An 11,724-nucleotide genomic window follows, 5' to 3' on the forward strand; every position below is an offset into this window, starting at 1 on the left:
CATCATGCAGTATTCTATCACATGTAAACTTATATCATTAAAAGCTTATACTGACTACTAAGTACAATTTTCCATTGACAATACCAAACCAAAATGTATATAACTGCTACCTACTGTATAAATAATTGTAATAGGTTATGATTGTTGTATATATTAGAGCCAATAAAAACACAATGTAGTGTGTTTATTCTTCTTAACACTGGCATTTAGTTGCAATTAATCATTAACTGAGTGGTGAATGGTTTTTATAATGTCAATGACAATACTACAATACACACATTTTGTTATTTTAGATTTTCATTACTTGTAGTTAGTGGAATGCATTTGGATTGTTAATGTTTTCAGGTGAGTATTAGATTTGTATAGTGCTTTACTTAGTCCCTAAGGACCCCAAAGCGCATTACACTACATCCACCCATTCACGCACACATTCACACACTGGTGATGGCAGCTACATTGTAGCCACAGCTGCCCTGGGGCGCAGTGACAGAGGCGAGGCTGCTGGACACTGGCGCCACCGGGCCCTCTGACCACCACCAACAGGCAAACATGGAGTTAGTATCTTGCCATGCAGCCAGGAGGCAGCCTGGGATCGAACCACCTTCTGATTAGTGGCTGACCTGCTCTGCCACCTGAGCTACAGCCACCCTATTAGAAAAACATAAGACTGTCAGATAGACTCATGAATGAAATTTCCTTTGAAAGAAATCTGATTGAGAAACTTTTTACTAAAAGTAACCCTAACACAAGTAAGTTGTGACGCCAAGAGAGCAACACAAAGTCACTGAATGTCTGGCCAAAAGAGCACAAAACACACAGCGACAGAAACACAAACAGAACAAACACCAGCACATCATTATTTTAGTAGTGCAGTCAAAAAGTTCTCAGACATGTCAGAGGAGTCTGTGCACAAGTTTGATTCTTTCAAACTGTGGCCAATAAGTTCAAACACTAGTAAACTATGAACAATCAAATATCTTTGAGACATTTCCAAGCTGAAAAAAACAACGAAAGTAGACTGATTCTTATTTAGTACAGTTCTACTCTCCCAGAGCAGTCAAAGTGCTCATACAACATGATACATTCACATAAGCACTTTCATCTGTGTTTTAAGTGCTTACTAGCTAACATTTGCATTCCAATAGATGTATTGGAGAGCAACATAGGGTTAGTGTCTTCCCCAGAGATGTGAGAGATGTGCAAAATAAAGACACTTCAAAATAATAATACAATTAACCGGTCAAAAGAAAAAAAGGCAATACAATAATAAAACAGAAAAAATCTGAAGCTTTAACACTTTCAAGCCCAGCATATCGTACTTCATGCATCTGTTTTTGTGAGTTTCTGAGACTTCCACATCATCAGCGTGGCTTTTTTTTTTTACCCTCAAAAAATGATAAATAGCATGACACATTTTTAAGGACTAAATTGCCAAAATATAGTTAATGTAGCAAATTTGATACAAATTAGAAACTCATATATATGCAGATTAAAATTTTATATATTTTATATATATTTTGTCTAAAGGTTCAACAAAAACTCCATTAAAGATTTCAGGCAGTTATTTCATGGTTCAGGTTTTAAAGGGTTGAAAAAAAAGAAAAGTGACTCTCTTACTGAGTTTAAAACCACCGAATAGCAAAACGTGTCCATATTAGGGCAGACTGCATGTAGTTTAACTGTAGAAGCAGGCAAACTCACAAAGGCGCAATAGCTTCCTTTAAACGTGTCTAATGTGCCCACTGCAGGGGCTGATGGGAGCTTTGAGGACCTGTTAGAAACCACGTGGCCCTCGTCTGATCTCACAGCTCATCCTTGTTTGGCCTCAGCTGCATCAGAGCGCCACTTCTCCCCAGGTTCACCAGAGGAAACACCACTGCACAAAATGCTTTTCCTCCCAGCTGCTGCTCTGTGCTGTCTGTGTTCAGGTGAGTGTTTCCAGCCAATCAGGAGCCAACAAAGTCAACCTGTAACAAACACTGTCACACTAACCTTCATCTATCTGTCTGTGTCTCTACAGCACTGGTTACCATGGCAGCAGAACAGCTGATTCAGGAGGGTTTAACATTGACCAGGAGAGTTGAAGAAAATGTTTTCTTCAGCTGTGGAGGGACTGAACAGTGTAGTAGCTATGTGTTCTGGTACCAGAAGAAAGAAAATGAAACATTCAAAGCAATTCTGCGTATTAATAGGAGAGATGGTGCAGTTTCTTCAGATTTCGGTCATCCTCAGAAAGATGATTTCTCAGCAGTGAATAAACAGAATGGCTTTGTACGCTTGAAGATAGACAATGTTAAACTCGCTCATTCAGCCACCTACTACTGTTCCTGTTACAAAGCAGGTTCCCACAGTGAGAAATGATCCCTGCAGCCTGAACAAAAACCAACAGATGAACAGATGTCAAACAGTGTCTGTGACAGGAAGAGAGCAGTAAACCACAGCCCAGCTTCACATGTTTCACCTCCATCTCAGAGTCACTTTTTTCTTTTTTACATTTAAAAGTTTAAAAGAAATCACAGAGAAAATTCTAGATATCACAAAGGTTTAGAAATTAATGAATTTAGGTTTGTAAGTTTTTGGACAATGCAGGATTGATTCTTTCTGGCTTCTATCCCATCAAAATCCATGGCATGTTTTTATTGAAAGGGAACAAAGTAATTAAGCAATAAACAATTAACCAATGCCCCTGGTACCAGAGACAAAGGGGAGAACATCTGGTTTAATGGGATGTAATACCAGATCTCTTATTTAAATATAGACACGTGTGGTTCCACAAAATGTCAGAATCTCAGCTAAGAGCTCACAAAACTATTTCAGCAACAGCTGAAACAGCTGTTTGTTGTTGTAGCTGATTAAAGAGCAGGTAAACTGATTCCGTAAAAACATATAAAAACAAAGTGCGGATTCCCCCATTAACCCGGCAGAAAACACACAGACATGCCGACAGGTGCCTAAAGCCGACGTCACACAGATCCCAAAACTTTAGGTTTCGTTATTCTCCCACCAAAATTCACTGAACCAGCAGCAGAACATTATAGAACTGTGCTTCACATTTGAAAAACATTGTAAAGAATTCCCACTTACTTTTGCTGTCTTGCTTCCATCACAATAAAATTCCACTTCCTGCACAGCTCTATTTCTGTGTGCTTGTCTCGTGTTTTTTTTCCCTGGAACACTCTCTCACAGTGTGTTCTCTAAAACCTAAAAGAGGAATTATGGATTGGATCAACTGGTCCCTGAATGCAATTGACACCCCTTCTCAATGAGAAGTCTGGGCTCAGGGGAGCCTGACTGCTGAAGATATCTACCTATTCGGAACCATGATAACAGGGTTCTTGCTGATCGGAGCTGGCTTGGCCCTGACTTATCGAAGAATTAAGGAAGCGGAACTGGCTGTTCAAACCCCCACAAGGCTGCCTGCTGGGATTGAAATGATGGGACGAGGCATGAGTTTCTAAAAATGGGCTCATTGAGTGCAGCACGGAGAAGATCTTGGAGAACTCACGGCTGCCGTGAATACTCAGAATAAGATCTCTGAGTGAAAAACTGGATTACATCTGGAGGGGCTAGCTCGAACAACACCTTTGAGCGCAAATTCGATCACATCTTGGAGCAGCTCACTGCGGTCGTGAGTTCTCAGAATCGTCTCTTTGAGCAAAAAGAATGACAACATCACGGAACGTACGTTTGGATAACATCATAGAAAGCTCACGGCTCTCCAACGGGAGATTGAGAGACCAGTGTTGGACTGTTAGAACTGCTTTGAAATTTATATGAGCTGTTTGCACTAAAGTAAAAACCATCATCACTTCATGCGGAGACCCCTTCGGCGCCAGCTGCGGCCTCAAGGCTGGAGCTGAACAAAACACCCTGATAACGACTGTGTTTAGTCTGTTCCTTCCCATTCCATGCAAGGCCACCTGGGTTGGCTGGAAGACTGTTTACTTAGCCTGGCGGGGCGAAGGACACTGTCTCAGCTGGACTCTGCACACACACACACACACACACACACACACACACATACACTGATATGCACACACTGATCCCCCCTCCCTTTCCAAACGCCTTGTGCCCTACCGGGGAAGATGGCAGTCGACTGGACCAGCGCAGACATGCTGCAGGACCGGATGCGCTGTCTACACCGGCTCTCTCTCACCCTTTACCCGCGCCTGTTGCTTGTCTTGTGTTTCTATGGTGTATTGATAGTCATGTGCTTTTTGTGCTGAGGTGTTTTTTCTGTTATCAAACTGTTCTCCCACTAGGAGCTCAGTCTGAGTGGAGTTTTTTTTCTCCTCCTCTTACCTCATGTTATGTATTTTCGTTGTTTTTTTCCTATCAGCCTACCTTTCTGACATGTCTCCCCAATGTGATGTTTGTGTAAAGTTGGTCAGAAGGTTCCTTTGTAAGTGCGCATGCGCCATTAGCGTGCTGCCTGCTGTAACCCTAATTTCCTTTGGGATTAATAAAGTATTCTGATTCTGATTCTGATTCTGATTTGAGACCCGAGAAACTATCCCCATCACCTGATTTAGGCTGGGAGAGTAAATTGGCCAGAGGAAATCTGGTTGCAGCAGGAAGTAATCCAAGCAGAGTGTCATGGTCCTGAGTCTGACAACTCAGTGTTTTGTGTTTCCTTGTATTATTCTATGTTCTTGTTAATTCTGGTTATGTGTTTTGTTAAGTTTTGCCATTTGTTAGGTTTCTGTTCTGCCTGCTCCCACTTCTGTGTTCCCTCTGTCTGTCCATGGTGTCACACTGTCTGCTTGTGAATCTGAGTGAGTTTCCTGTTTTATTCTTAAGGTTTCTGTCTCATGTGAGTGTTCTCAGCTTTATGCCGGCATCAGCCTTGATTTCCCCTCCTGTCTCCCGTCCCATGATTACTCCTGTGAGTATTTAAGACCGGTGTGTTCTCCTGCCTGTTGCTGGTTCGTCTGCGTTATCTCTGTTTTGGTAGTTCTTGGGTTTATAATAGCAGCAACATTTTTTGCACTCTTTTGCTACAGATCTCACACTCTGATAGCTTTCGGCTGCTGTACATGACTGGACGGTCAATCCCTCTTACTAGCTGAGAGAAAATGCTCCCCAGCCCTCTGCTCAAAGCACCAATCTACAGAACCAAAGGGAGGGGAAAGTTGGGAGGGGCGAGGAGGGTTTCCCCACAGAGAGCCTGTTTCACATGGTCAAATGCGACCCAACACTGAACTGGGGAACCCTTTCTGGTGAGGTCGGTTAAGGTACTGGTCAGATGAGAGATGATGAGATGAGATAGCCTTTATTTGTCAGTTGCAGGTCTTTTGCCCACAACCGAGATGACAGACCTTGCCGACCGTACATACAATACACAAACATCACATTGGGGAGACAGGTCAGGCTAGGTAGTGAGGAAAAAAAACATCGAAATGTGTAACACAGAAGGATAATACATGAATGCACAGATATCAACACACCATAGCACAATAAACACAGACAGCAACATGGGAAAGAGTTCCAGTGTGGACATCTGATCTGGGACCGCTGCAATCTTTCAACTGCGCCTCCAACTGACCCGATGTCCACATCAGAGGGGAGGTAAGCGTCGGAGGTGGCGTTGGATCCAGGGTAGGGAGGGTGATGCGTCAGTGAGTGCTTATCAGTATCAGTATATGTATGTGTGTGTGTGTCCATAGTTCAGCTGAGACAGTGTCCTTCGCCCTGCCAGGCTAAGTAAACAGTCTTCCAGCCAACCCAGGTGACCGTGCACGGAATGGGAAGGAACAGACTAAACACAGTCGTTATCAGGGTGTTGTTGTTCAGCTCTGGCCTTGCAGCTGGCGCCAAAGGGGTATCCGCATAAGTGATGGTATTTTTTACTTTAGTGCGAACAGCTCATATGAATTTCAAAGCAGTTCTACAGTCCAACACTGGTCTCTCAAAGTTCAGAATGAACCTACAATAATAAGCATCCAGCCCCAAGAACCACCTCATCTCTTTTTTGCTCTTGGGACAATGGACAGGACGATGACCATTTCTGCAGCTGTCTTCTCCATTTGAGGGCCCACCTGCCCACCTCCCAAGCGGTGCCCCAGATATTGCACCTTCCTCTGTCTGACTGCAAACTTCTTTGGGTTGGCCATGAGCACCGCCTGCCTCAGAGATTCCAGCACTGTAGGTTCTGCACACAGTCTACCCAGGTGTCACTGTGGATCATCGTGGCTCAAGAGTTGGGTGTTCGCCTTGTAATCGGAAGGTTGACAGTTCGAGCCCCGGCTCGGACAGTTGTGTCCTTGGGCAAGACACTTCACCTACCGCCTACTGGTGTTGGTCAGAAGGGCCGATGGCGCGATATGGCAGCCTCACTTCTGTCAGTCTGCCCCAGGGCACCTGTGGCTACAACTGTAGCTGCCTCCACCAGTGTGTGGATGACTGGGTGTGTAAAGTGCTTTGGGGTCCCTGGGGCTATACAAATACAGGCCATTTACCATGATGACATCAGGTAGGTGGCAATATATGCATTGTGCGGATGCAGCACCGGTGCATGAGGTGCTGGATATAGGCAGCTGCTGTTGTACAGCTGCTGGTGATGTCACTGGACCTGGAGAAAGTTCTTCTGTGATGCCCTATATAGTGTGTGTAGTTTAACTGTCAGGTCCAGAACGTACTGAATCTAATTTTTACTCAGGCTTAGACATTCCTTCCAGTTTTTCTTTAAGTAGGTCCAACACGTACCGCAGTTTCTTGCTAAACAGCAGCTCAAAGGGAGAGACCACAGGCACCTCTTTGGTTAGACCCAGTGATCTGGGTCTGGTTTATCCTTGTGAAAGAATTTAAAAATTATAGACTTATTCAGGAGCTCGACCAGCCTGTTACTCTGGGGGTGGTACACGCTAGTCCTACATACTTATTGCCCAGTAGTTTCTACAGTTCTTTTAGTGTGCAAGACATGAATTAGGTAACCTTGTCAGTCAATATCTCTCTCTCGGGATGCCAACCACACCTCTTGATGCATGCTAAGAAAACCAAAGAGGTCATTGTAGACTTCAGGAGGCACAGCACTGTCTTAGCCCCCCTAAACTTCAGTGGGGAGTGTGTGGAGAGGGTCCACACCTTCTGGTTCCTTGGTGTCGTCATCTCCGCTGACATCTCCTGGACAGACAATGTCTCAGCGGTCATCAAGAAGGCCCAGAACAGTGACAACATTTTCTCATGATAAGTCTTTCTGATTTAGCAAAACCGGATAATTTCCTGCTCTATAAAATCAAAGTTAACATGCTCAGTTCAGATGGCAATGAAAAATCAATGATTTGCAAAACTAATAAACGCATATTTTATTCACAACAGAACATCCAAAACATATCTAAGATGTTTTATTCAGTTGTGTTGTTGACCTTTTGCCAGTTAATTTCATTAATTGCAAAATATTCCTCTACATTTTTTAACCACTTTCTTTTCCCTCTTTTGTGCCTTTTCCCAGTTTTTTTTAACACATGTTGCTGCCATAAAATTCCAAGTAGGTCAGTATTTGTCATGAAATGGTACATTTTCTCAATGTAAATAGTGATGTGCGATACCACTGATTTCCTTTCCGATCCAATACCAAGTAATATTCAGGGTGGTATCGACGATACTGATCCGATACCAATTCTTTGTACAAAACCTTATTTTATTTATTGTATCTCAAATTATAGCATCATAATGATTACAGGACATCAGATTACTTGTTCTTATCACTTAATAATGCAGAGTTCATCATATAGAAATAAAAAAACTGAAGTTGTGCGCTATTTGAACAGCTTGCCTGCCTGCAGCACTAAAGGACTCCGTGAGGGACGTCTGTCTCGCCCTAGCAGCACCTGTCCCTGTCCTCCTCTTCAGTTCGCCTCAACATACGCTCGTCATATTCTGTGATATGATTTACTCTGAGGTGTTTGACGAGGTTAATGATGTTGCCACAACCATACATGTCAACCCTGCTGATTTTTCCGGGAGAATACCGAAAATCTCCCGGAGCCACCATTCTCCCGAATTTCTCCCGATTTTCCACCCGGGCAAAAAAATTGAAAAACCATATCACAGAATTCATAGCACGGCCCAGCCAGTTCCAGTTTCCAACAACGGCGGCAGCGACTTAGTTTTAATATCACTCTTATTTCTCTTTCTGGGTCGCAAAAAAACCTTTAACATATTTTCAGGTGAGAATGTAGCTGTGGAAAGTTCAAACATCTGAGCCGACACATCGTCTTCAAACCCCCGCGGGCTTTCACTACTCAGGTTAAACATGATATATAAGTCACTCTGATAACTTAAGAATGTAATAACATTCTTAAGTTGGGCTTTTTTAGTGTTTTATTTGTTCGTGAGTAAATCGGTTTGGCTGAGATTAAAGTTATTAGATTAGATTAAATAAAATCTAACTTTATTAATCCCTCGGGAGGGTTCCTCCGGGGTTTTCACACAGCTGAATGAACGTCAAACAGAGAAATAATTAAACAAAGTGTGAGACGGTCGAGAGTTTACGTCAGCGCCCGGTTATATTTTAGATAGCAAGGAGCAGACGGCAGAGTTTCACTCCACCGAGGGAGCTCATGACGTACTACCCGTCTTTCTTTAGACCGCAAAGGCCGGGTCCTCAGGTGGATGCAGCCTCTGAATTTGGACACCCCCGCTGTTTCCGGGTCGGCCAATAATAACGGTGACATTTAACGTATTGTATGACTGACAGCAAAAGTAAATTATGCCTCTGTGTTTATCAATCATAACCTACTTATTATGATTTCCCTTTTTCAAAATTGTGCATGGTGATGGGCCGGAGACTTCCACACTCTTATTTTCCACATTCCTGCAGCCAGTCTCACACACAGAGACTAATCTCCTAAGGTCAAAGGTGAATCATACCAACACACACAAATCCAGACATTACAATCATTTTCATTACTCAAACTACCTTTATCATTGATATTATCGATTAGAATTATACTTTACTATATTTTGTCATTCTGACATATTTTGGCATTTGGACAAAACCAAACACAGCACATCAGCACAAACACCTCATACAAGTTTGAAAGGATGGTGGTGGATGGGTGATGATTTGAGGTTGTTTTGCAGGTATAGGACCTGAGCACCTTGCTGTCACTGAGTTAACAATGAACTCCTCAGTATAAAAGTATCCTAGAGACAGATGTGAGACCATCAGTCCAACAGCTAAAGCTTGGCCCAAACTGGGTCATGCAACGTTACAATCTTCCTTCAATCATTATGTTAGTTCAGTACATCACCCCTTGTTGATTGTTTGCCGTGTCTCTTCCTGTGGGTCAGTCCTCCTGCTCCTGTAGTACAAGTTGAGTTTGATATTAGACTTTTATTAGAACAGTCAATTTCAATCTAAGATTTTAAAGCATAAAGGCTCCAACAGCAATGCAGATGTTAGTATAACTGAAATTATTATGTAGTTATTTGCTTTCATTATTATTTTGCCGCTAGCGTTGCTTAAAAAAAGGAGTCGTGTTTTTAAATATATATATATTTCATTCATGTTGATATGAATGTTAAGCAGCTGAAATCATGGAGCTGAGAGATGATCCTGTTTAATCTTTTGAACACATTCACCTCAGATGACACGTTCAGCAGCAGACAGGTTTTTGTAGCAGTCTGTCTCACTGTGAGAAACAGTTACTACATCTTTGGCTCTGGAACTAAACTGTCTGTAACAGGTAAGAACAAACATTTATTTTCCTTCAGTTGTTTTATTGTAGAAGCTGAAAATGTGTTTAAAGTCAGTTTGTGCTGCTTCAGGCTTTACATGTTAGTTTTTCATCATTAGTAGAGAATTCATCTGCAGCCATTGTTACATAAGAAAAGCTCAATAATCTCTGAAAACATGTTGAAATCTCACTGAACAACTAAAGTTATTCTTTATTTCTGCAAATATTAGTGATGTTACAAATATTTAGGATTTGATCCTCTCAGTGATTCTGCACCATAAAGATTTTTTAAGAATTTATTGAAGCAATTTTAATAAATATGAAAACTGAAAGGAAAATTATATTAAACACAACTTTTACATAATTGTTTTTAACTTAAGACATAACATTACAAATTCTAACACGCAAATCTTAATGTTCATTTTCATTTTAAACATATATGGCATAGGTGTTTGTTAGAATAACTGTTGCTTACAAGTTTATAAAATATGTAAAACAAAATCCAGACACAAAAAAGTTTATTTACACTGCTGAGTTTTGTTTTTTTGTTTTTGTTCTTTACAATCATCTGTTCTCCTAACAACATGACTTCATAAAGTATATCGTAAATGGACTGATTCGTATATAGCACTTTTCTACTCCCTCGGAGTACTCAAAGCTCTCTATACAACATGCCACATTCACTTTATCTATACTTAGTGCTTTCTAACTACAATCACACACATTCACACTCCGATGGATGCATCGGAGAGCAACTCGGGGTTAGTATCTTGCCCAAGGATACTCTGCATGCAAACTGGAGGATCGAACCACCAACCTTCCAATCAGTAGGTGACCTGCTCTACCTCCTGAGCCACAGCCACCCCGCCATGTATTAAAAGAATGAAGCTCCAGGCTGGTAATGGACAAGGAGAAGTGTGGTGTATGTTATGAAAAGGCTGTGAGCCCACACCTACAGCCAGTTTAGAAGTCAGTCTAACATACTTGTCTTTTGAATGTAGAAGGAAACCTGAGTGGACAGAAAAGGACGACACAAGCACCAAGTATACATGTGACCACACAGCAACCACCATCAGGTTTGAACCCAGAACTTTCTTACTTCATGTGCTAACCACCACACCAAAATATCACCCTTCATCTTTTCAGTTATTTTATTCAAATTTAATAACAGGAAAAAATGGTCCAAACTGACATGTAATTTTATTTAACATTTCAAAAGTATTTTGTTTTCCTCGTGTGAGCCATGATGACATGAGGTGATGACTGTGTTTGATATGAAGCTGAATCCAGTGTATGTAGTGAACTTTGTGCTGATGAGTAGTTTAGTGATCAGAGTCCATGTAGTTTCCAGGATCAGACTGAATGCAGTGCAGTGCTGGAAGCTGCTGCTGACTGTGTGAATGTGTGTCTGTGCTGCTTGTTGCTGCTGTCAAACTTCTATTTCTACCCAACAGGACCCAGAGTCCACGTGGACGGGAACAGCTCCCTGCTGTGTGTCCCCCCAGGCATCTTTCCTTTTCTGGTCCAGCTGTCATGTAGAAACCAGACAAGGAACGGCCGACTGAAGCAGCTGCCCACTGCTGACGGAGAGCAGTCAGAGCTCAGAGAGTCGAGGCCCTACTCTCCCATCTTAATGACCCATGAAAGCAGCACCTATGAATGTGACTGCTACATAAAGCACAGGGGGAAGCTCCGAACACAACAAGGTAATGAAGGCTTGGTGACTGTGTTCAGCAGTGATTCAGCTTCATGTGGAGATGCTGTCAAAGAGAGCAGAGCAGCAGAGGACTGACATTTCTCACTGCAGCTCCAAACATTTATGTTTTTGTTCTTTTCATTGCAGATTATGTGCCATCTATGTTCGAGGTGAAGTCGATCTACATGCTGTACACAGTGCTGATAGTGAAGAGTCTGGTGTACTGCTGTGGACTCTCTCTGCTGATGATGCTCACAAACAAGGGAGCGTCCACCAACTGCACACATGCTGACTGACTGTTTCCTGCTCGCCTTTTCTCACCATCACATCTCATCAATTCATCTCATT

General features: G+C 42.3%; 1 protein-coding gene across 2 annotated transcripts; it reads left to right on the forward strand.

The window, feature by feature from the left end:
- The first annotated feature begins 9,553 nt into the window (after positions 1–9,553).
- On the forward strand, positions 9,554–11,724 carry LOC147307634 (uncharacterized). 2 transcript variants are annotated; one of them, XM_086271932.1, is made up of 4 exons: positions 9,554–9,689; positions 10,682–10,756; positions 11,135–11,386; positions 11,452–11,724. In XM_086271932.1, the coding sequence occupies exons 1-4, from the start codon at positions 9,554–9,556 to the stop codon at positions 11,670–11,672; spliced, it is 684 nt and encodes a 227-aa protein (XP_086128058.1). In that variant the 3' UTR covers positions 11,673–11,724. The 2 variants fall into 2 exon arrangements, with proteins under 2 accessions (XP_086128058.1, XP_086128059.1); XM_086271933.1 differs by having other exon boundaries at positions 11,524–11,724.

This window comes from Aulonocara sp. 'chitande type north' Nkhata Bay, linkage group LG18 (assembly GCF_057382095.1).
Source record: "Aulonocara sp. 'chitande type north' Nkhata Bay isolate Kocher_YH1m ecotype deep benthic linkage group LG18, A_spYH_male_GT1.1, whole genome shotgun sequence".
NCBI classification, from domain to species: domain Eukaryota; kingdom Metazoa; phylum Chordata; class Actinopteri; order Cichliformes; family Cichlidae; genus Aulonocara; species Aulonocara sp. 'chitande type north' Nkhata Bay.

Bases quoted from the DNA above. Each gene is read 5' to 3' on its own strand.
- LOC147307634 (XM_086271932.1), top strand. From the start codon at position 9,554: ATGATCCTGTTTAATCTTTTGAACACATTCACCTCAGATGACACGTTC. The intron at 9,690-10,681 runs GTAAGAACAAAC...TTTTGAATGTAG, and splicing joins AACTAAACTGTCTGTAACAG to AAGGAAACCTGAGTGGACAG. The intron at 10,757-11,134 runs GTTTGAACCCAG...TCTACCCAACAG, and splicing joins CACACAGCAACCACCATCAG to GACCCAGAGTCCACGTGGAC.